Source organism: Poecilia latipinna, unplaced genomic scaffold, assembly GCF_001443285.1.
Source record: "Poecilia latipinna isolate Pla-1442-1.1 unplaced genomic scaffold, P_latipinna-1.0 Scaffold264, whole genome shotgun sequence".
NCBI classification, from domain to species: Eukaryota; Metazoa; Chordata; class Actinopteri; order Cyprinodontiformes; family Poeciliidae; genus Poecilia; species Poecilia latipinna.
The window spans coordinates 63630-88678 of record NW_015112880.1 but is presented as its reverse complement, the minus strand read 5'-3'; the positions used below and the strand labels follow the sequence as shown (position 1 = coordinate 88678).

General features: G+C 37.9%; 2 protein-coding genes across 4 annotated transcripts; one reads left to right on the top strand and one right to left on the bottom strand.

Moving 5' to 3' along the window:
- On the bottom strand, nucleotides 1-7140 carry tbc1d20 (TBC1 domain family, member 20). Its single transcript, XM_015033319.1, has 8 exons — nucleotides 6694-7140; nucleotides 6320-6505; nucleotides 6037-6117; nucleotides 4752-4938; nucleotides 4544-4645; nucleotides 3746-3887; nucleotides 2792-2970; nucleotides 1-2571 (listed from the first exon to the last, which is right to left on the bottom strand). The coding sequence occupies exons 1-8, from the start codon at nucleotides 6743-6745 to the stop codon at nucleotides 2307-2309; spliced, it is 1194 nt and encodes a 397-aa protein (XP_014888805.1). The 5' UTR covers nucleotides 6746-7140; the 3' UTR covers nucleotides 1-2306.
- znfx1 (zinc finger, NFX1-type containing 1) lies at nucleotides 6679-25049 on the top strand. 3 transcript variants are annotated; one of them, XM_015033317.1, is made up of 19 exons: nucleotides 6679-6761; nucleotides 9748-9844; nucleotides 10679-11379; nucleotides 11510-11741; nucleotides 11820-12169; nucleotides 12259-12438; nucleotides 12554-12660; nucleotides 14099-14337; nucleotides 14538-14666; nucleotides 14881-15029; nucleotides 15165-15308; nucleotides 15419-15536; nucleotides 15953-16185; nucleotides 17372-17511; nucleotides 19099-19231; nucleotides 19391-19558; nucleotides 21621-21731; nucleotides 21864-21959; nucleotides 22155-25049. In XM_015033317.1, exons 2-19 carry the CDS (start codon nucleotides 9799-9801, stop codon nucleotides 24600-24602), a joined length of 5724 nt encoding a protein of 1907 aa, XP_014888803.1. In that variant the 5' UTR covers nucleotides 6679-6761; nucleotides 9748-9798; the 3' UTR covers nucleotides 24603-25049. The 3 variants fall into 3 exon arrangements, with proteins under 3 accessions (XP_014888803.1, XP_014888804.1, XP_014888802.1); XM_015033318.1 differs by lacking the exon at nucleotides 6679-6761 and adding an exon at nucleotides 7868-9071 and having other exon boundaries at nucleotides 15956-16185; XM_015033316.1 differs by lacking the exon at nucleotides 6679-6761 and adding an exon at nucleotides 7869-9071.

The following is a 25049-nucleotide window of genomic DNA, read 5'->3' as shown; positions in this document are numbered from 1 at the left end:
ACTTTCACTCAAGTTTATTATCAACCTATAGTAAAACAACATTAGTATACCAGTTTTTATTATAACAAAATAATCAAAAGGCAGATACATCATTTAGTGCAATGAAAATAAATTCCACTGAGTGGCGTTTTATGTAACCAAGTGATCCTTTATGATACTGATCAGCAGGTGTTTTCATGAAGAGATTCCTTTGTGTCAGGTCACCTTCAGTATGGTTTAGGAATTTAGAGCCATTTCCAGCTGTGTTTCATACTATGGGTTATTAATCTTTTAAATACAATGCAGATACAGAGTGATAAATGTTGAGTGATTTGCTTTTCTGCAACTTAATTAAAAGAACAATATGCCATCACAAGTATGTAGGTGACTCACCACTCTGCAACCATCATTTTTTATAATTAAAGGAAAAAAAAAAAACATTACATAGATCAGAGATATACCAACTTGACATCTTTCTAATTTTCTGTTAAGACAAGTTTTTAATGTGATTCCCAAACCATGGAGTCTCACCATTTAAAAAAGGTGAATAGAAAAGGTTGGACAACATGAATGCATTATACGCTCAGAAACAAAATTTACCAAGTGTCATGTGTTTAAATAAAGCTTATAAGTATGTTTGAAAGTGAAATTATATACCAGAAATCAGAAGAAAATCTGTTCTGACAAACCAGACAGGTAGTTTTTTTTTTTTTTTTTTTTTCAGACATAAGCCATTTTTTAAATGTCAGTACAGTCCACCGATGATTTGGCATGCATTTGTCACACCCTTCTGTGTTCAGGCACACACTTAAGTTTCAGACACATAGCCAAAGAGCAGCATAAAGCAAAATCCACATAGCCAGGCTTTCCAAGATATATATATATTAAAAAAATCCTCTTAGAGATCATAGGCAGAATAACAATGGTTCCAAGATCTTAACCAAAGCTTAACGTTTGCTTTATAGCTACTTTAAATGTAAATCATTTTTAATAGCAAAGTGTGCTGCTCAGCTGGTTTAGATTTAAAATGTAATACTGCGTTCTGCAACGAAAAAGTTAAAGTGTGGAAGCTTTCTCTAATTAAGTTGGACAGATGTAATTCAGTCAATATAGTACAAAGCTTAAATGTAGGGATTAAAATGCCATTCTGTTCAGGATCTAAATGTGCTATCTGCATTTCTGCAACATGATTCGAGCATTTTATTCCACTATAAAGAACAAGGAAAGGGTGGCACTTTACAGGTAGACCAGCTTGATTGCTCTAGCCACTTTAAGAAATTCTCCTTATTTACAGAGGAGGATTTAAAGATACCTCGCAAAGACATTTATCCTCCTTAGTGCACACTTACCCAGAGGAAAACAAAAAAAAGAGAGAAGAGTGAATAGCTATTATAGGGTATGTCTCAGAGGAACCATTTTAAAGACTGTTTTACTAAATATTTGGGTTATCTTGCAACTCTTTGCTAAGTCACTGTTTATTTCCGGATTGTAAAAGCCATTTCTACGATTTCGGCGTTAACCTTCAATAAAATTATTGACGTATGTTAATTAGACTCCTTTACTTATACCCATTTGTATTAATTTTTATATGAAAATAGGATAATCTTAGCCACAATCCTTAATTAAAATGCACAATGAAGATTGACATTTCTAGAAGATGCTGCATTTACAGAAAAAGATCCAAATTCTATAATTGGAAAAACAATCGGAGAGGACGAAGAAACTAAAACCCATAAAACGACGACCCTAAAATGGTTTCGTGTTCCAGTAAAATTACTGACATCCCTCAAATTTTACAGTTGTTTAAATACAGGGGATCCTCAAGTTGGTCTCAGTACAGGTATCAAATGCGTATAACAAATGAGTTGCAATCAAACACACACACACACGCACAAACACACATTCTCTCATTCTTGGCAGCAAGTTTCAAGTGAAGTGAGTCAGGCTTTCAGCATAAATCTCAGTGAGCGAAACACTAATTCAGACATCCTATTACAAAATATAAATAAACTTTAATTATGACACAATTAACAACAGTCCTTGGAAATATTTTCTTCATTTTAACATGGAGAATTTCTTCATTTAGGAGCGTCAGCAGCTTTTAAATTTACACGCCCTTTTAAGGATTCATAAATTGCCACAGACTTATGAACTCCTCTCAGAGCGGGATGTTTGGTCGCATCCTTGACGACAACAGAGGAGTGTTAAGATGTTCAGCTTAGTTAGCACTCTCCAGACAGTGTTAGACTCCAAAAGTGTTCAGAGGGTTCTAGGAAAGGATCCACCAGTCAAGGAGAGAAAAGATGTCATGTTGGTTTTAGGGTAGGTCAAGGAAACAAGTCCAGCTTGGGGGCCCACTCCAGAGCTGTGTTAACCACAGCAAGAGCTGCTGCCCCTAAAGCCACAGTCAGACCCATAACTGCCAATCTGACAAAGCGCCGGGCAGTCGAAGGCTGTGCCACAGTCATGACAGGGTTCGCTGTCGAGCTCTCTGGAGAACCCTGCTTTTGTCTGCGTCTGCGACGGAGAACTGTGTCCGGCCGTTGCTGAGTAGATGCAAGCTCAAAGTCCTTAAAGGTAGAAGTCGCCATGCTTAGGAGGAAAATAGAGATGGAAAAGGGGGGGAGAAAAAAAAAGGACATTGAAGAAGTTAATAGAAGAACAGCAAGTTACACTTGTTGGTGAAAAGCAAAGGACATTTTAATTTGTGCTTTATATTAAAAGGGGATGCAAAGGAGAGAAGTAAAAGACGGCAGAAACAGCCTGTAAGGGTAACGTGTTTACAAGCATCAGCCCTAAGGACTTAATTTACCTTTCATGTGCAGCTGCCTCTCTGGCCAGTTCAGAGGGAGGAAACTGGACAAAGAGGTCTCCAGCTCGGCTGATCAGTGTCTCGTATGGCAGATCCTGGGGAATCTGAGACAGCAGGTGATGGACCATTGCCATATCGCATTCACACTCCAACACCTCCTCCTCCCTGTGCAGCACAATCTGCAACAAATAACACATTCATTTCTCAAGGGCCATCGTGACAAGTGCAAGCATTTACTGTGAGTGCCATTGAGTGAAAGAGTCTGCCGTCAGGGGTGCAACAAGCTGCAACAACATTTCAGAGAAAAATCGGGCTTGCCAAACTAGTTGCAATCTCGAGGAAAAACAAAACATGTCGAACATCAAGATGTGACAGGGCTAAAGCGACCCTGCTCCTAAGGGATCAATCACATCAGCACTGGACTATTTCTCCTTGTATCAAAGATGGGGGTGGGAATGTGCCAAATTGTAAATCTGATTAAGCCACAGCAGCATCTCAGTAGAGTAGAATCTTTTCCCCTTGTAAATGTAATGATTATGTCTTAATCCTAATAAACAGGTTTTTAACAAATTAGAGTATCCCGTATTCCTACAGAATCCTGGGGAAGACCGCAAATCTGACAGTTGTTCAGCAGACAACCATTGACATCTTACACATGAATGACAAGATGCAAAAAAATAATTACTGTACCTAAGAATACAAGTGGAAAGTTAAGTGGAAGGAAAATATGTGATGGGAAAAGAGAAACAAGAAAAAAAAAAGGAATAAAACTTCAGCAGCACCATGGACTGACTGCCTTCATGCCACCCTGCATAGATGTAGTAATGCATACACAAGGACCCAAACTAAGTATTGAGAGCATATACTGTACATTCCTATTTTTTTCATATTTCTGTATCAAAAATATTTTCTCTGATGAAATATTCAATTAAGTAGACCTGAGAGGAAACTTACCACAGCCGCAAAATAGATTGGCATCAGTGGATGGCAGGCCAGGAAGAAGTCATACAACCGTACAACATGACGGAAATCAGAGAGCACATGGCCAAACCAGGTTATCAGCCAGCTGAGAGCAAAGACTGTGCCCACTTCAGCCCTGAGAATTAATAAAAGACTTACAATGACATTAACTTACAAACAAGCCTGAGATAATTCACAGCTTCTTAACTACAGATTTGTTTTTACCAAATCTGTTGTTTGGTTTTAAAAATATTCATTTTAAAACAAAAAACAATAAGATATGATGAGAAATTTTAGGTTACATGAGGAGACCAGACAGAGAAAGTCAGTTCAAAAGGCCATCAATGGAATCAGCGGGCCAAGCAAAGGACTTAATGACGTGCTGTTTACAGTCCAAAGTTAAGCTATCATAATAGGATCAGTGTTCTGTTAAAGAGCGCAGAGACTACAATGTTTGTGTATATTAATGTGGAGCATTTATGTGAGCTTTTTTTTGGAAAAAAATAGAACATTACTTCTGGATTTTTCACAACAGAACATGTTAATAAGGATTAATATTCAGGGATTGCAAAATTCCATCTGATGCTGATAGATTTATGTCCCTGCAAAACTGTCGTATCTGTCTAAAGTAAAGTGTTTATACATTTTTCATGTTTTCTTCTCTTTTAAGTTGCGCATGCATCGTCCTTCTCTTTCTACACCATGAACATTTTGGAGGATTTTGCTTTTCGAATATCTACCAGAGCCAGCATCATCAGTCATAGCTAAGTATAAAATAACAAGGAATCCTACTGCTGCATGAAGTCCTGCACCTCAGGGTTGACCCTTTCGATAATAGGCATCAGATAGTTAAGAATGTGTTTCGTGTTGTCCATGGTGGGGTCCATGAAGTCCCTGTGATAGAGGGCAAAACAAAGAATTCAGATTTAAGTCTAATATAACCTTAAAAGATAATCTTAACAGAAGTCAAGCTGCTGACCAATTTGCTTTAGGCATGTACCTGAGGTGATGTGTGGAGAGTTTTTCCACTAGAACAGTTGCCAGGCGCTCCCCCACGACCAACAAGAAGGTGACGACAATGTCATGGTATCCCTGGTAATAGTGCAGCTGGGGATTACGTTGCAGAACTCTCAGAATTATGTCAATTAGTTCTTCCTGAAGACCCTCTCTCTGCTCATCTGGCATACCTGCACAAGCGCATTGAAGACAAAATGTTGCTGCTAGCTGTTATACGTTTTCAGTCTTGATGCTTTTTTAATATCTTAATATATTTAAAACATCAGGGCAACTAAAAATAAAAATGTATATATATTTTAGGACAAACCAGTCAAAATCTGTTGAGGCTAACATTTATCAGCAGATTTTTTAAGACAGTGAAACAAATATGGTTTAATAATATTCTATTTAAATCATTTAAAAAATGCACTTTTTGAAATGGGTTTTGAGGCTGCATTAAAAGTGAAGTGTATTAACCTTAGCGCTGAAAAAAACAATGTAATCTAAACAGGGCAGTTCATAAATTAAAAACTTAGTTTACTGACTGGGATCAATTTGAAATGTATGTAATTGACTTGGAATTTGACTGTAGAATTGATTAAACTGTCTGTTTTGTAAACGTGCCTTGAGACAACATTGGTGCAAGCAGGTGCTACATTAAAACATTTACTTGAAAAAAAATAAAACTTTCACCTGCATACTAACAAATACAAACAATAACAAATACTAAACTTTGGTATGTGATCAACAATGCCACATACTCAGACTGGTGGATATTAGACAATCCTTTGCAGGGCCAACTAACATAAGCACAGCGTTTCACAACCAGTTCTTACTTAGAAAATCACTTGTGAGAGGACTTGGCAAATTTTTTGTAGTGCAAAGTGCATCCAATAAAAACGACATCAGTGTTGACTGCCAGCTGAACACTCCAGGTCAGCAAGTAAGGTCAAAGATTTGTAAGACTGCATTAATTTCAAGAGAATATTTATTTATTTTAGTTCATTTAGGTGTTTTGTGAGCAGAATATAAAAATGTAAAAACCTTACAGCATCCCACAATCAAATTCTAATATGATACTCTAAGTTAGTAATAATAAAAAAGTTTTGTTTCTTTAACAACCTAAACCCTAAAAAAAAAAAAAGAAGAATTTCCAGGACCTTAACAGTAATTTGCATGAGATTATGACATCTTCCTAAATTCCTAATAAAAGCACCCCACATGTTGGACATACTGCAAAGCAGTGAGTAACAGCAGTTCTTTTTTTTATTTTTATGCAAACTACTCACCAGGTGGAAACCTTCGTAGAGAACGCTGAACATCCAGCAAGACCTGGTTGTAATCCTTATTGTTTTCCCGCTCTACTTTTTCTGGAGAGGACAAATTGCCATTAGCAAACAGTGTATGCGAGGAGAAGTTGCACCTGATCAGAATGTGAAAATAACTGCCATCATGCTAAATAAAAACAGCGGAAGTTTGTTCAGGTGCAGGGAACAAATGTATATCCAAAATTGCTTTTCATATGCATTTGTATATATATAAAAAAATAAAGAGCTATGCAAGAAACTGTACCAGGTTCTTGATCCAAAAGGTGAGGGGGGATGTTGAGGAGCCAGGGCCAGACTTGACAGCGAATCTCATCAGTCAGCAATCCCCCCTCACTGATTGCCATCCTCCTCAGCGTTGCTACGTCCACTGGATCCACACTAAGGGCCTGGGTGATGTCTGCAATTTTCCGTTTCCGTTTGGTTTCCCAGTCTACCAGAGGAAAAAAAAGCGTCTATTCTCAACGTTACAGTTAAAAATCAATAGTAAACAACTGCAAACAGAATTGAGAGATTATGTTTTAACAAGTTATGAACTGATGACTTATAACCGCTTTCGTGAGTAGTCGCAACCTGGCAGTCTTTTAATTAACTTTACCCAATACACTGTTTTCCACGTACCTTGCTTTCCATTCATCGGCGACGACGAGCGATCACTTCTAGTCGTCCTCATTTCTCTCCTCTTCTTGGTGAGTTCTTATTGCAAATCATCTCTTGACATTTTTCGGTTGACTAACCCCCCTGTTACAGTTCTTATACCTGCTGTAGTAGATAGCCGTTGTTAGCAACGGTAGCCTTCATAAAAACACGGCCCCTGACAGTTGACTTGCTATTGTGTTAGCTAGTAACGAAGCTGGCACCGCACTGGTCTGGTTCTATAAACGATACTTTTCCACTAAAAGGGCCATCAGTTCTTTAGACCGCTGGCTGGAAGAAATATAACATAAGAACCGCAGAAACCGCTACATGTTTACACTGGCGGAAGTGATCTGCATCAGCCTTAGCTTCCCTGCTAATAATGAATGATGACGTCTGCTCCAGCTGAGTGGCGGAGTCAGCTCCTTACCAGTCAGCCGGAGAATGACCCAGCTAAAAGTAGGGCGGAGGGAGTTCTATTTCTTTATTTTTTATATATTTTTTTTCAAAACAAAACGAATCAGGGTATGTGTTTCAGTTCCATTACACGTTATGTAAAATAAGACCACAACTAAATGTAAAACAAACAAAAAAAAGTCAATAGATAAATCATATAAGGTGTAATAATGTCAAGTGTACAGCTGGTTACAATTCAGAATTTTAAACTACCCAATGATGTAGTTTTCCATCTAAAAATGCCCAATAAAGACATATTGCCTTATTGGTCTTACACTGTATAAGCTCTGTTAGTCAGTATGCTTGGCTCTATTTTTTTTTTAATTTATTTTTTTTTTTTTGCAGGCCAATGTAGCAGTTGTGCAAGGAACATTGCTATGACTTAAATTAATATAATTCATTTATCACTAAATATCCGTTGTTAAATCTGGGCACTTCAGTCCCTTCACTTTTCTCTCAAATACTGATCAAGGGTTCGCTGTACAGAATGCAAGTAAAGTAAGTGGAAAATAATTAAAAACATGACAAAAAAAATCCCTGAATGTGATTTCACCATAAAAATATTGATTTGTTTTTGGAAGTTGATTTTTATTATTATTATTATTATTATTATTATTATTATTATTATTATTATTATTATTATTATTATTATTATTTGATAACAGCATAGTTGGTAACTTTATAATCTTGTTGCAGCCAGTTATGCAACAGTCTGTTCTGTTTCGTTTTTGATGTTGCGGTACCATTGCCCCGACGTTGGGAGGAGTTTATGGCAATGTTCCTGCAGTGACACCAAAACAAATACTCATCAGAGTGGAGCGACACTAGTTCCTCCATTATAATCTGCAGGACCCTGTTATGTTGATGCTGAAGTAACTCAAGGTGCAGGATCTCAACACTCACAACTCTACACATTGTTGTGAGAACGTCAACAGGAAGTGACGTTTGTTTCGGTTTCCTCAGAAACAGTCTGCTGTACTCTGTTTCTCTACACCCGTGGTGTTATTCAACCATATGAGATTATCAGATTTTCATGCTTCCAGGATCTCAATGCAGATCACTTCCTCTACTGCAAGATTTATAATGCTGGGAAATGTGTGCTCCGGTCGTGACTTCTGGGCGGCATTCAGCCTTGCATTCGTTTTATCCATACTGTGCACTTGGAGAGGAAATCTTTGTTGGGCAAAGGAGAGGAGCAATATTAAATAAAGCAAACTGATCAAGCCATGTAATGACTGATCATGTAAATTAGCGTATGAAAAACATACAAAAAACCTCAGACCTCCTGCTGCAAGACCAGGGCTTAGTCACGTCCAGAAGAAGCGCACCTTTGTGATGTTAAAAAAAAAGGACCGCTGCTCTGCTCTCCGAAATAGTGAGGAGCCAGTGACAATAAGGATAAGTGTAAAATTACAGCAAGGAAAGTATTTTTATCCAGGTTTTATTTTGCATTTCATATCCTAAAATGTCGCATTTCAAATTTATGGGTGTTTTACGATGCTTATTCTAAAATAAAATTATAATAATTCTATAAGTAGCACCAGTTTCAGATAAATATGTCAGCAGAGTCTAGCGCAGCTTCTCTAGAAATTGCGTCGACTTGTCATAATAATCAACACTCTCCAATCTGTCCTTAAACAAACTCTCAACCAGTCAGTCACCAGGATCTAGTCAGTACCATTTGACTAAGATGAGTCACAGTTCCTTCCCCTGCAGCGCTTTCTAGGGGTGGCGTAGTTCTGATGAAACGAAAACGGAAACTAAGAGGTATTTAAAAAGACGCCTACAGCTGGCGCAGTCAGATATCGGACGTCCAGATAAAGCGACCGGTGTACTGAACCTTCTTACGTTTCGACAACTTTAGTGATAAAGTACTGTAATGTATTATTGAGGACATTTGAATAAAGGTGAGTAATTTTCATTTTAATATTATTCTGTATATCTATTGGAAATATTTGTAAATTACCACTTAATAAATATTTAATTTAATTTTAACTCAATTGCAGGTCTATCAAGAACTTATGAATGAATAACAGGTGTTCTTACTACATATAGATCGTTGAGTTAATACTTATTTGGGGAGACGTCTGTGCTGGGGGTTGCTAACATAACATGCTTTGTTGTCAAGGCCATCACAGTTTCGAGAGAAAGGAAACTTACACCAACGCGGAAATGAAGTGACATCCTAAAGATGGCGCACTTTCCTCTGACTGAAGTTCATATTAATGCAACACAAGGCTTCAAATTGAAATTACTGCAAAGAAAATGTTCTGCAAAGACCTTTTAGATTGATTTTAATTACTTTAATATTGTGCGGGACTGAAATGTACACACACATTTTGCTCTAATAACTGAGAAGCAGCCTATAAAGTTTGTTTTTAATTGGAATGGACATACATAATGTCATTTCTACCTCTTATCTGACTGCAACATTATTTTGATCTTTCAAATTCGTGTTGATTCTGAGAGTGAAGAAATGCATGTTATTTGTATTCCTTTGGGTATGCACAGGTATTTCATTGTTTTTAGGAATTCACTTGGATGTGGTGTTTATATCTGTTTCCACTTTATTTTCTGTTTCAGAAATAGCCTGTACAACCTGCATAGGAATCAACAACTACTACATGAAATACCATGGAAAGGCCGACTTTTAGGTCAGGCAGAAGAGGGACTCATAATGGTTAGTTATTTCCATCAGTATACCTGTCAGAATAACACTTACAGTGCAGTGCATTGAAGCAATATCAACACTCCCTTAAGAATTTCACATTTTGTCATGTTATAGGCACAAACTTTAATGTATCTGTTTGGATTTTAATGTTCAAACTCAAAGTAGTGTGCAGCTGATGGAAAAATAGATGGTTTCCAAAATATTTTACTCTGAAGTGGTTGGCTCATTTATAGTTGTAGAATTTAATCATATTCAATGTGTGAAGTCTGTCATCAGTTTTATTGTTTTAGCACAGATCCTCAATTGGCCTTTAGCCTGGACTTTGACTGGACATTGCCACACGTTGCTCTTCACTGTTTCATTGTAATTCAGGCTCTACACATGGTGTCATGTTGCTGAGAGTTTTGCGCAATCCCAGTTAGTTTTATAAAGCATAAAACTTCTTCACAACTTTATCTGTCTTATCATTAGGTTATCTTGATTGTTATAATACTTTATTGCATACTCTAACACATCTCTGAGGTCTATACGGAACAGTATTAGTGATAAAGAAAGTAGATTTTAACAGGTAATTAGATTTTGTTACATACAATTTGATTTAGGGGGTATCAGAGTAAAAGGGGATTAATGCAATTACATTGCCTACATGTTCTGATTATAGTGAATATTTTTGAAAACTGTACTTTCCATCTGTTTCAAAATTGTGTTCTATGTTGGTAGGTTAATGAAAAGTTCAAGGAGAAAGCATACTTTTGCAGTGCACGATGCATAGACCCCCTGTTAATAGCAAAAAAATAAAAAATAAAAAAAACATTCACTATGGCATTATTATTCTTCTCTCAGGTCAATTTGAAAATGGCCAATATGAAAATGGACATGGACATGGACAAAGAGGACGAGGACGAGGAGGATTTCAGGGAGACAGAGTGAGAGAGCAAGAGGTCAGAAGAAGAGCACGAAGTCAGGGGCCCGGTCAAATAGATGCAGACAGACAGAGAGGAGGAGCAAGAGGAGGATGGAGAGGTGGACATAGAGGGGGCGGTGCTGAAAGGCTGAGGCTTGGAGGAGGCAGAAATGAACAGGCAGGTGGTGCTGAAAGACAAGGAATGAGAGCAGGGGCAGCAGGAACAGGTGCAAGGAGAGGAGGACACAATGGAGACAGAAGGGAAGGCAGGGATGAGAACAGAGATGGGACAAATCCAAGTTTCCGTTACCTGGGTTATAAAACACTGGAAGACCTCTCCAAACAGGAACCCTCTGTTGTGGCCATTACGCTCTCCTCAAATCCTGGCTTTCGAGTGATGCTTGATGAGACACCAATGAGACCAGACCTTGTCCAACTTATCTGCTTGGTGGTGAGCAAAGCCTTCACTTCAAGGACAGACAGAGGCACCCTGCAGCACCTGGCTAACGTCATAAAAGAGTCAAAGTTCTTAAGCATCACCCTGCTTCACTATGTGGGAGGCATGATGTCTGACTCCAACCAGACCCGCAGAGCACAATTCCCACAGCATCTGGAACACATCACAGCCATTCTTTTAGAGGTAACTACTGCTTGAAACAATATGCCACTTACTTAAGAAAAATCATTTTTAGCAATAGGAAATTCTTCAGTGTATTCAACAGAATAAAATACTTTTACCTAATGAGCTGTTTATCATCTATGCTTGTTAGGTGATCAGTATATTCCCCGCAAGCTCTGTCAATACAGTGAATATGTTAGTGACTTTGCTCCAAGGCTCTATAAACACCCTGAGGGCATCAGGTGTAGACTTCCTGCCTAAAGTAGAGGAAAAAATGGAAAATCTCAAGGATCTAATAGCTCATCTCCAGGAGAAATCGAGGAAAGGTACCCTCCGTTCAGACAAGGACACTTATGGTCTTCTGACTAATGCTGATAACCAAGGTAAGGCCTCCTTAGGATATTCACATGATTAGCTGTAAAATATTTCTCTGTGTTTAAGTGCTTACATTTCTGCCACAGATGAAGAACAGGAAGATTTCAGAAACATACCACTCTACCCAACTCCTGAGGAGTTCCATCAGAACCACAAACCGTTTCTCAGACCTAATCGTACTTCCCAAAGATATACAAACACCCACCTTTACCTCGATACACACTTCCGGCTGCTTAGAGAGGACTTTGTGCGGCCGCTTCGTGAGGGAATTCAACAGTTGCTCCAGAACCAGATGGCCATGGGAAGGAACGACAACCCAGCGAAGATAAAGCACTTCGATGACATTCGTGTGTATTTTGACACACACCTGGTGGTGCCCAAGTGCACGCAGACTGGTCTCGCCTACATTGTCCAGTTTGATGTTCAGCCACTGAAGGTGAGGCTCTGGATAGACTTCGTCAGTCTCCCATCAAAATGAAGCTATAAACAAGGCTGTTAATAATGCTTTTATTTTTGTTCTTACAGTTTGTGCGCTGGCAGAACTCTAAGAGGCTGCTCTTTGGTTCCCTGGTCTGCCTGTCATATGACAACTTTGAGAGCTTCTTGTTTGCCACAGTGTCCGATCGGGACCCAAAGTACTTGGAGAAAGGGCAGGTCCAGATTACTTTTACAGAGGAAAGTAGGGTGAAGTTAGCCAGAATACAGGTGAGGCAGAAAGACACTAGGAAGAACATAACTTGGTTTTATATACGGTATCTGTACATGTGGTATCTGTAATATAGATACTATATCATGTCTCCTTTGTTGTTATTGCTAACAGACAGATCAGTTGTTTCTGATGGTTGAGACGACTGCATACTTTGAGGCTTATCGATATGTTTTGGAAGGCTTACAGGAGCAGACTGAGGATGATCTGCCCTTTCAGAGGTAATGCCGTTTGTGTAATGTGGAAGAGTTTTGAATTCCATTGTGCTTTTAAAGCAGCTGGAATACGTAGAATATGTTTGAGAATGTTATGTGACCTAACCCCTAGAAAGTACATTTGTCATGCTTTGCAAAATTAATTAACTCCTTGGTAACACTAGTTCATAAGTGCCCAGAATGTAACCTGAAACTTTGTGGAAACTGTTGTTTGCAAACCTTTTAAATGGAATTTAGGACTGGCTTCTGTAATAGTCTTGGTTCAGCTATGTATTCAACAACTCTAACTAGGGTTGTACAGCAATAAGAAAACACTACATTGCAGTTTTATTCTATAACACCTGATTACACAAATTTTCTCCATCCATGACATTTTTTCCATCATCACATAAATTCTACCACTCTCCATGGGCCTTGGTATCTTGGGCTCTAGGGTCTATATCAGGTATGAGCATAAATAACACTAGAAGTTCATAAAAGTGGTTGAAAATACCATTTGCGAGCAGAGTTGCATCCAAACAAGTTTTTGCGCATTTGAAATTGCACACCTTGATGGTGAAATGATAATTGTCATTCAATGAATTAACTACCACATCAGTTACAACATATGATGACCTCTATGACATATGGAATCATATAATGTTGCTTGTCCCCCAGGTATTAAATTCATTGGCTGTTGTAATTCTTAAATTACAAGAGATTGGCTTTTTCAATTCAGCCCATTTTTCTGTTCTTTGCAAACATCACTACTATTTCATGTTAAGTATAAATATCCATTAGCTCTCTAGCTGGTAATATGGACTTCATTGTTTAGGTCATTGAGTGAAAACAAATCTTTGAACCATTTGGGGGAAATGTCACTAAATTGCCTTTTTCACAAACCAATTTAATCCTCCATTTCAGTATATTACATGTTTAGTAATTACATCTTTCTTCCTGGGAAAGAGCTCTAAAACCTAAGATAGATGAATAATGTTACTTAAAATTAGCCATTACTGCACCTACAGATAAACAAGGTGAGAGAACTCACAATGAGAGCTTATTTTCAAATCAGTGTTTTTGTAGCTATTGTTTTCATAGAAGGGTTATAGTTGTGGTCAAGATTGATCTCCTTTTGTGGTCTGTGCTCTAGCAGATTTGAAGAAGCCTCTGACTGAAGATAACCCCCACAATGCTACAGCATTGTGAAGAGGAGTGCTTAAGCTTATTGGTGTTCCTTTTCATTTTATGAAGAATCCTTCTCAGCACAATAAACTCCAGAATAGTCCGTTGTTTAACTTTTAAAATCACTGTTTCTTAAGCTGCTACCCAAACTGATAGCTGCAAGGAGACTCTTCTCTTCGCAATAGACTTATAGAAAATTTGCAACATCTTGCTACACATACCAAAAGGCCTAACATTTCAAATGAGCCAGTTGGATTAATATGGATATGCTTGCTTTCAGATACATTGTGGAGTGTTCCACTGATGTGTTACCACCAGCATACCTACAAAGGCAGGGTGTTTATGACCTCTCACACGTTGCCAAACCTGAACACAAAAAGAGCATAAGGCCCTTTAACAGCCTGGATGTAAATGCCTGGCCTGACATGGAAGAATTGGGCTTGGATGAATCTCAGATGAAAGCCTTTCAGCTTGCCCTCACCAAGGAGTTGGCAATCATACAAGGACCACCTGGCACTGGTGAGAAGCCTAAAACATTTTGCTTGAGCCTTAATCTATAATGCCATTTTTTTTAAGGCTCTGGTTTTATTCTACTGCAAAAAAATACTGTGTTCTTCTTGCAGAAGTTGTTATGAGGATGCCACTTTGCTGCGCTAATTAATATTGAAACACAAGCATGTATCTAAATTAGTGCAATCTGTGTCTTTTCTTCCTTTCAGGAAAAACCTATGTTGGCCTAAAGATTGCTCAGGCTCTGTTGACCAATAAGGATCTCTGGAACGACATTCATTCAGCTCCAATGCTGGTTGTATGCTATACTAACCATGCTCTGGATCAGTTCCTAGAAGGTAACCAGTCATAATGGATTCAGATATATTTTCCCATACTGCTTAAATCTACCTGCAAAGACTGATATCAATATAACAAATAAAGATAATGTAAATATACTTAACATTTATTTCTTTAAAAAAAAAAAAAGTCAATGAGAAATTGACATTTAAATCACACCTTAGGTCAAACAATGTTTAACAATAATTCCTGTGGTTTCCCTTTGCACCTTAGGAATTCACAAATTTCTGAAGAACGGCATTGTACGAGTCGGAGGTCGCAGCAACAGCGAGATCCTGAAACAGTTCAATCTGCGTGAGTTGACCCACTCACAACATTTCAAACGGACGCTACCGTCACACCTTCGTACTGCATACAATCAGGTGAGCTTTCAAATATCCTCTGAACTTTTGTGTGAGGAGGTATGGCGATTGAACTAAAGAAATAACATATTTTAGTTTTTTTTGTTTTGTTTTTTTTTTTTTGCAATAATTTGTACTTCTTATTTATTTTTAAAGATCTACAGGCAACTGTGTGACGAGGAAAGGGCAATCAAAAGCCGGAGCTTGGAGTTAGAGTGTTCTCTCAAAGGTGTGATGCGTGAAACCTTCCTCCAGAGGTTTATGTTAGAAAAACATTGGATGAATCTCAACTCCCCACCTGTGAGTCAATAGAAAGTAATTTTTGTTGTTGTTGTTTTCTTTTACTCTTGTGAAAACTGAAACAAACCGGAAACCCATGTGGGAATGAGTTACAAATGTCTTGCTTGCAGATGGAGGATGGCTTTGAGGTCTGGAGTAAGAAGACCCCCAATCTGATGATGGAGTGGTTGGGTTTGGGGTCGACTCACTTCCAGCAGAGGGAGCCAGAGACTGTAAATGGAAAGGAAGGTAGGTCTTTTAAACTGTAAAATAGTATATAGGTTTTTGGTGACTGGCATTGCAACCTGCTAAATGAAATCCATATGGGTTCCATAACATTAAAATGATCAGAAAGACATCAGAAGAATTTTGTTTGATAGCAAAACAAAATAAGTAAGCTGAGCAATTTGACAATAATATTAAATTTGCATAATAAAGCATACAACACATAAATATGAAAATATATGTTTATAATATTCTTAATTTATAACTGTTTTCTCTTGCTCTTTAAGTACTTTTGTGGTGGAGCCTTGTCTTTTGCATTATATTGCTTTGTTCAACAGTCATTAATAAAAACCTATTATTTTATAGCATTACATTGGTGCCCAAACCAAATATTGCTTTCCTGATTCTCATCCAATATGTTATTATTGTGTTCTGTATAGCAGAGGAAGCAATGGAGGAGGAAGAAGACCTCATTGAAATTGAAGAGGAGGCTGAGTTGATCCAAGCAGAGCGGATGATTGATGATGGCTGGACAATTGGTCCCAGAGCTGGCAGAGATGACAAGAAGAAAAGGAACATGGAGGAGGACGTCAGGGAAGTGGAAAAACTGATGCTGGCTATGAACCTGGACAACGTAGACATACAGGCTGAGCAGAACACAGCAGAATGGCAGGTAAGCACTCAATGAACTCGATGTAAGCAATGCAGATACTGCAAAAATCTGAACGGCTTCCTGTAGCATCCAATCAGCCCAAACAGCTGCTCATGCTGCTTTCAGGTACAGCAGGTACACTGGGAAGTCAAAATATCAAAACAACTCCAAAGTCATTTCAACATGTTTCATTTTTAGCTATGGGCATATTTCCTTATTTTTTAAGCATTACCACTTTCTTCCCATGGTTATCCGGTTGCATTCTTGTTAGTGGAATTTGAAAGTATCTTCTCTTTGGGAAACAAAAAAAAGCCTTTGCAGGAGTGACTACATTTATGTGAAGTTCATTGTATTTTCATTCTGCTGGAACTTAGGGAGGGCTTAGAGATAAGGATGGACCCCTCCTCTATGTTCAAGGTCTTGTCAACATCCTAAGAGTTACAATGCTGCTGAACCAAACCAGAAATGTTGGTTCCTACACTCTTTGTGAGAAACCTCGAGTATAACAAGGTAGTGATTGTCTAATTAGAACAGAGGAGACCTAAGACCCGGTAGGGATACATCAGCTGTTCTCATTCTTACACTCTTTTTATGACCAAAAGATGGAAGAAGGGATACAATTTCCTTTATATAATCAGTAGAAGACACTTGAAAGAACATATGTTCAAAATATTTTTATTTAATTGTGTTTATTAAAGTATTTTACTGACTTCCTCTTGTGCAGGTTTGTGACTGACATTTACCTCCAAAGTTACATGCAGGAAGTAAAGAGGTCTGGTCATGTGACCTTTCACACTAGATACATGAAATCGATATTGCTTAGAGTAGACACACTATTATTTTATTTCAAAACTTCAGTCAGCTGCGAAAAGTCAAAACAATTTTTTTAGAGCTTCCAGAAATTAGAAAAAATGTCTGGCAATAATTGTTGCCGATGGGATTATACGGGTTAATGGAAATGACTATTGCATCATGATTTACTTGAGCAACTTTATTATTCCAAGTACCACACGTAAGTTTCTCTCTGTCAAGAAGATTCCTATGTGTAATTTCATCCCTTCAAAATTATTAACTTAAGCTTTTGAAACTGTTCAGCACAATGCTGTTTCAGTTAATCAATAAAAGAGCCACAGAATCGAGTTAATAACTTAACTGTAACCAACTGAAAATATGATGATAAAAGTTTGACTTCTTCTTATCTGCCCAGGTGCAAGGGCACCAAAGGAAAAAGATGAAGCAAAAAATCAGACAGGAACTTGGGAAAAGCTCGACTATGACTGACCAGCAGGAGGAGAATGTTGTTGACGTTTGGAGTCTTAGTCTGAAAGACAGATGGAGACTTTACAGGTAAATCTGCATTTCTAATTACATTTCTTTTGTTCACCATGTGCCTTTATTTACTTTTAATCACCTGTTTCTGTAATGTTTTATTTATTTTTTATTTTATTTTAACTGCCCTCCATTTCAATTTGTTCAATGTCCAGCTTTGCTTCCATTACTTTCTAACCAAACTTGCAGAAGAATTATGTTCCCAGAAGTGTTTAATTAAGTCAAATAATTAAGTCAAATAATATGTAAAAAAAATGTTTCCCACAGAGCCAAGTTGTAACTGCAAGCGTTTAATTATTAAGGAAAAATGACTTTGGGGTCATAATGTTCATTAAATCCAACATCATTTTGTAATTGTTTAACTATTATTTCTTTGTAATTTAGAGTGTATAAAACCATGCATAATCCATAAAAAAATATATTTTATTTTTATACAATGATTTTTGGCCACATTGCAACTAGTTTTTACAGAATGCAATAACACAACCCAACTTATTTGCGTAGACATAGTCTGACTTTTCATCAAGGCCACATTTCATAGTTCAAATTGATATGATTCCCTGTGGATTCATTTGGAATTATTCACAAAAGCAATAAACAGGGACCACATCTTCTGTTTTCATTTTTCTGATTTTCATTTCTAATTACAAGCAGTGAACATGCACTTTTTCTTCATGTAGACAGAAAACGGCTACAAGCCTACCTCTATAGTTTGCTTTCAAAATCTGTTGATATGATCTTCTGTGGTATTTAGTTAAAAAGCAACTAAAGTGATCCTGAAAAAAATATGTATTATTATTAACAGTGTCGTAGTAGGATTTTAATTCAGTCATCTTATAATAAATATTATTACTGTATGATCATTATGTGTCCATTATTTAGGTATGTATAATGGAATAAATTAAAAGGCTTAGGGGTGATTACATGCTTATTTAAATATGTCTAACCTACTTCCTCACCACTAACAAACACAACCCAGGAGGAGAGAAAACCTAACAAAAGATAATTTACAGCTTTAAGCATCAAACATGGCTTTTCTGGGCAGTCTTTTGAAAACCAGAAGCTGATTCATTTGTACCTGCTTCATTACATAATTTCGCTCCCATTTGGATTTATTTTTGGTACCTTTTTATTATTTAATTTTAGCTTGTTGCACAGCAAACTTAGACATGTCTCATGCCATTTTAAATATTATTTGATATTTGTGAAGTTGTTGATATTTGTAAATATTTTTTGTCCACAATTACAATATCCTGGATCTCCTATTTTTCCAGTTTCTTCAATGTTTTAATTCAGCTTAAGATAAATATAATTTTATGATTATGAATATTAAAATGGATTCTGATGTTTCTCTTCACATTTTTACTTCAGTATCAAAACCTCATACAAAAAATACAAAACAACTATCTTTTTATTTTTAAATATTATACATAGCTATTTTAAAAACTTGGCATCATTATTATTTATCTTCCTAAATTCAACAGTGTACTTTGTTGCCTTTTTGTATAATCTAAATTAATCCGCAGGAATCCCTAATAGTTAAAAAAAAACATTGAACACTTGTTGAACTTGAAGGTTTAATGTTGTGTTTACCTGTGTTTGCAGGTTGTGGGTTTCGCGCTACAGAATAGAGGTCCGTACCAAAGCCCTGGAGTCTGAGGAGGCGTATCAAAACTCAGTGGACAGAATGGCTGATGTTAAACGACAGGAAAACCTTCATGTCCTCAGGGAAGCAACGGTACAGAACTACTTGATCGTGAAATAGCTGAAACACGTTTTTTCCTGTAGAAATGCTGGCACACCATATGAAGGTTATCAAAATAAATGCTTTCCTGACCACGGAAGTTAACTCTATTTAGCTGTGTGATTTGACGGGCTTAAACAATTTTCGTTCTAGGTTATTGGCATGACAACAACTGGGGCAGCCAAGTTCCGTAAAGCTCTGCAGGAAGTACGTCCATGTCTTGTGATTGTCGAAGAGGCTGCAGAGGTTCTGGAAGCCCACACCATCACTACGCTGAGCAGAGCCTGCCAACACCTCATCCTCATTGGAGACCACCAGCAGGTACAAGCAATTTCCCAAACAATTAGGGATCTTGTTTCTAATTAATCTCGCCGCCACAGATTTGTATTTGCTGATGCACAGTTTTACCAAGGTGCTGTTACATAATTGAAGTTGTCCCACGTAGATGTCTGGATAAAATTTTTATTCATGGCATTGCTGTAAATGATTCACTGTGTTTGTTCTGCTCCCTATGTTCTTTGTTCCTTGAGGATATGGCAGAAATGAAATTCCAGTAAAAAAAAAAAAAAAAAAGAAAAAGAAAGAAAAGAAAATTGAGCAAACCGTTACTGGAGACAGAAGAGATTTGTGAGGAGTGATATTCTGGACATCAGTACACTATTATACAACAACTTGTCAAGGCCTGCCAAGCACATATGGACAGGCAGCCTGTCTAGCAATCTGTGGCATGTGATCACAACTACACACAGTTCTATCACGTCTAAATATTCTGTCCAGTTCTCATCTTGCTGTGTAACTTCAGTCGGCTGTAAACCAATAACTGGCATATATTACCCAGTTTATTCATGTTTTTTTTTTTTGTTTTTTTTTGTTTGAATTGGAGTTTATCTTCTGTGTCCGTGGGTTTAAACTATCTGACATCATCTGCAGCTTTGCGTTTGGACTCTTGTTTTCGCAGAAGCCAAACCTGAATCCATGCATGTAATGGAAGTAGCTGGCTCACACTTTCCCAGTAAAATAAGTTTTGGCATTGTTGTGCTATTCATTAATCACAGGTTTGGTGTTGAATCGAGCAGAACACAATGCTTCCCATTTTTACTAGAATTCGTCTTGCCTCCTCCACACCCCTCCCACATACTGTACTGGCACAATCACACGCTGTCCTCCAGCTAAATTAGGTTGCGATTGCATACACAGACACTTAGATTAACACTCACAGGCAAAACAGTGGAGAAAAGAGAGTTGAAATACACTTTCATACCTTTTATATTGCTTTTGCTGTCAACCCAACACACAAAGTACCAATAATGTCAACTCTAGGATTAGTGCTCTTCTCACTTGCACTCACAAAGCTTCAAACAAGTCCTCACTAAAAACGACTGTAATGTGATCGACCACTTATAAAAGTCATGGATGGATGGAGTTATGTGGAAGGTTCAACTGAAGATGCCAGCAGAGTAAATCAAATTGTTCATGTGGATCTTATCACAGCTAACAGGAGACGCTTAACTTGATTTAAACAAAATCAATTTAAGCAATCAGATAAATTGATCTGATTTTATTCTAAGAATAGTTCTCATTAAAAAACAAACAAAAAAAACAAAGGCATGGAACATGGCTCAGTGGTTAGAGTAGACACCCCATACAGAGGCTACAGACCTCGACGTGGCCATCCAGAGTTCGACTCCCGTTCTTGCTTCCTTTGTTGCAGGTTTTTTCTCCCTTCTCTCTGCCCCTTTCCTGTCAGATTATTGTCAAATAAAGGCCATTGGTGCCAACAAAAATCTGTAAAAAAAAAAAACAAAGGCACAAGAAAAAAAACAAAGGCACAAGAAAACATAGTAATTTAACAATCACGCCAGAAAACACAATACTAAGTAAAAATAAAAAAATTGACTTGACAAATGAGTTATGATTGTCTTATAAACTCTAAATTTTAAGGCAATCATTACTATGATCGGGGAATGCAGAGACAGACCTAAGAATGGTAAAAATATTTAAATTGTACTTTAAAAACGTAATGATAAAACCAATAAAGTAAAGCATAAAATTACATTTGGCTTCAGACAAGCTCTAAAATATCTGTATATATAAAATATAAAAGATAAATAGTACTAATGGGATGAAAGGTAAATTAAATATGGAACAGAGCCAACCAAGAAAAAAAATAGTCAATTTGATAAATAGATGAAGATGATATATATGGATGGAAATGATACGGAACGTGTCACGTTTAACTAAAAACTGAATAGGAAAGATAGATAAAATCCCTTAAAATGTCAGGAACTTGTATAAAAAGTGTACAAGATAAAGATTTACAAGTTATCTTCTTTATCTTTGTCTTTCTTTCTTTTTTTTTTCTTTTTTTTTTCTTTTTTTTTAGCTGAGACCCAGTGCTACAGTTTTCGAGCTTGCTAAAAACTTCAACCTGGAAATGTCTATGTTTGAGAGGCTGGTGAACATGGGACTGCCTTACGTGAGACTCAACTATCAGGTTTGTTTTTCGCACTTTATTATTTCATTTCTGATGTAAATGAAACAAAAAACTAGCTGAACTTGATTTTGAAACAGTTTTCGATACCAGTTGCAGTTTGATCTTAATTTTTCTTTGTATTTTGCTCTTCAGCATCGAATGAGGCCGGATATTGCTCGTCTTCTGACCCCACACATTTACTCTGCATTGGAGAACCATCCCTCTGTATTTGAGTATGAAAACATCAAGGTACTGAAGCATTTTTCACTTGCATTCATTTTTATGCTTATTTGAACCCATGAACTTATGATCCCTAACCCTCATGAATAAAGATATCTGTAATTTTTAGACATTTTCTACAATTTTAAGTTGAGTGAAACTGACATGCAATGTGCTGTATACTGGGGAATATCATAAAATTTGCTTTCCTTTTCATTTTAACAGGGCCTGAACACAAATCTATTCTTTTTGGAACACAACCACCTAGAGGAAGAGATCAAAGATGGAAGAAGCCATCAGAATATTCATGAGGCAAAGTTTGTTGTTGCTCTGTGCCGGTACCTCCTCCTCCAAGAGTACAAACCAGAACAAATTACAATACTTACAACCTATACTGGCCAGCTTCACTGCCTGCGGAAACAAATGCCTGCCAGTGAATTCTCGGGGGTCAAAGTACATGTGGTAGACAAATATCAGGGCGAAGAAAATGACATTATTTTGTTGTCTCTTGTACGTAGCAACCCACAAGGAAAAGTTGGCTTTTTGAACATTCCCAATCGGGTCTGTGTCGCTTTGTCACGTGCTAAGAAAGGCCTTTACTGTATTGGCAACAGTGAGATCCTTAGCAGAGTTGAACTGTGGAGCAACATCTTCCACACCTTGAGGGAGAAGGAGCAGGTTGGGAGAGCTCTGACGCTGTGCTGCCAGAATCATCCAAATCGACAGATCGAGGCCTCTAAAGCAGATCATTTCAGTGAAGCGCCTGAGGGGGGATGCACCCAAACTTGCCAGTTTCGTTTGGATTGTGGCCATGTTTGTACGAGAGCCTGTCATCCTTATGACCCAGAGCACAAGGAGTTTAACTGTACCAAGAAGTGTGAGAAGATCTTATGTGATAAGGGACACAAGTGCACACTTACCTGTCATGAAAAATGTCCAAAGAAATGTCCGGTGAAGGTTGAGAAGATCATACCTCAGTGTCAGCACACACAAATGGTTCCTTGCTACCAGGATCCAGGGACATTTACATGTGAGGAGCCTTGCCAGAAGTTGCTTCCCTGTGGACATCGCTGCGATTCAGTCTGCGGAAGCTCTTGCAGCACTAGGTGCATAGTGCAAGTCACATTAAAACTTCGTTGTGGGCACATCCAGCAAGGACCATGCTTTTACAAAACAAGCACAGTGCAGCCTGAATGTAGGGCACCATGTAAGCACCAGTTAAAATGTGGGCATGATTGTCGCGGTACGTGTAGCAGGTGTTACCAGGGGCGCTTCCACGCCCCCTGCCCTCAACGATGTGAACGTCTTCTGATCTGCTCTCACAAGTGTGCAGAACCTTGTACCCGTGATTGCCCGCCCTGTCGGAAACCCTGTGAGAACTGCTGTGTTCACAGTAAGTGTATGAGGGAGTGTGGGCAATCATGTGCTCCTTGCATTGAGCCCTGTAACTGGCAGTGCCCTCACCTAAAATGCAGTAAGCTTTGCCACGAGCCATGCGATCGTCCACCATGCACTCAACCTTGTAAAAAGACCCTAAATTGTGGCCACCCATGCATTGGTCTTTGCGGAGACAAATGCCCAACCAAATGTCGCCTATGTGACCATGATGACGTCTCAGAGATTTTCTTTGGCACTGAAGATGACCCCGATGCTCGTTTTATTCAGCTGGAGGACTGCGGGCACATCTTTGAATCCAAAGCTATGGACCAGTGGATGTCTGAAGTCAACCAGGGACCTGAAGAACAGCAGGTAGCCATAAAGCTAAAAGAATGTCCCAGGTGTAAAACTCCAATACGTAAGAATCTGCGCTATGGATCACATATCAACCGCAGTTTGGCTGAGATAGAGATAGTAAAGAAGAAGATAAATGGAAGAAAGTCTGATATTGAGGAAAAAATAAGGATTCTTAAAAATCAGTGGGTTGAAAATCAGAACATTGGTCAAATATATATGCCAAAGGAGGATAAGGAGATCCAACAAAAACTTGAAAAATCTTACCTCACGGCAAGTGATCTGTGGATCTTGGAGAACAAGATTGATTTTCTGATAAGAGTTGCAAAGCTTCGAAAAGTTGAAAAAGAAAAAATGTTAGTCACAGATGGTTACAGGTTTCGACAGAGTGTCAATCAGTTCATGTCCTGGCTCAATAACACAAGCCAGAAGTTCACAGATCAACAAGTCTTTGATTTGCAGAGAGAGCTACAGAGACTCAACTTACTGGCTGAACTCAATGTCCGCTGTCACATTGCAGACACAAAAGACCAGATGAGCAAAATGCAGTCTGAAGTTCAAGAAATCAGACATGCCTTGGAAATGCCTGGCCAGTTCACTGAGCAAGATCAAGTAAATGTGAAAGAAGCCCTGAAGAGTCTGGATGAAAAATTTCCAGCCACAGGCTTAGGGATCAGTGAGGAAGAGCGAAAGATGATCGTCTCAGCAATGCGAATGCCTCCTGGCCACTGGCACAAATGTCCCAATGGCCATGTCTATGTCATTACAGAGTGTGGAGGAGCTAATCAGAGATCAAAATGTCCTGACTGCAAAGCATCTATTGGTGGGCAAAACCATACACTGGACAGTGGCAACGAAGTCGCCACAGAAATGGATGGATCCCAGCATTCTGCCTGGTCTGAAGCTAATAATCTTCTGAACTTTGACCCACATGACTTCTAAAAAGCAGTGCTATAAACTCCAGATATTGTATTTGCTCAAATGAGAAAAGCTAGTTGTGTTAAGATCTATGTTAGATAAGTTAGTAAATAGTCTTCACAAAAGTCCATAAATAATTCACAGTATAGCATTATTCTTGCATGAAATTTACTTCTGAAAAAAAAAAAAAAAAATGTCTTTAGGTTTAATTTTTTTAACATGCTTTAAATCACGAGAAAAGCGTTTTAACATTTGCTCCTCCAAAGTCACAAGTTGTTTTGTTTTAAGAATATGCATCTATATAAGTTGCTTAACAAGAGATGAGTGTAAAGGATGATTGTATTATGTCAGTAACATCTGTCATGTATCCAAACAATAGGTGGCAGCAGAATACTGTACAACAAAAAAATGTATACATGGAGGAGTTGTTAAGCATGTTTGTTCATAAGAAATAAAATAAAAAAATGATTT

Excerpts from the sequence above, each read along its gene's own strand:
- tbc1d20 (XM_015033319.1), bottom strand. The coding sequence starts at position 6,745 with ATGAGGACGACTAGAAGTGATCGCTCGTCGTCGCCGATGAATGGAAAG. Across the intron at positions 4,646-4,751 it reads CTCTCCACACATCACCTCAG|GGACTTCATGGACCCCACCA; the intron begins GTACATGCCTAA and ends CCTCTATCACAG. Across the intron at positions 2,971-3,745 it reads CAATCTATTTTGCGGCTGTG|ATTGTGCTGCACAGGGAGGA; the intron begins GTAAGTTTCCTC and ends TATTTGTTGCAG.
- znfx1 (XM_015033317.1), top strand. The coding sequence starts at position 9,799 with ATGGAAAGGCCGACTTTTAGGTCAGGCAGAAGAGGGACTCATAATG. Across the intron at positions 12,439-12,553 it reads TGAAGTTAGCCAGAATACAG|ACAGATCAGTTGTTTCTGAT; the intron begins GTGAGGCAGAAA and ends TATTGCTAACAG. Across the intron at positions 15,030-15,164 it reads TTCGTACTGCATACAATCAG|ATCTACAGGCAACTGTGTGA; the intron begins GTGAGCTTTCAA and ends TTATTTTTAAAG.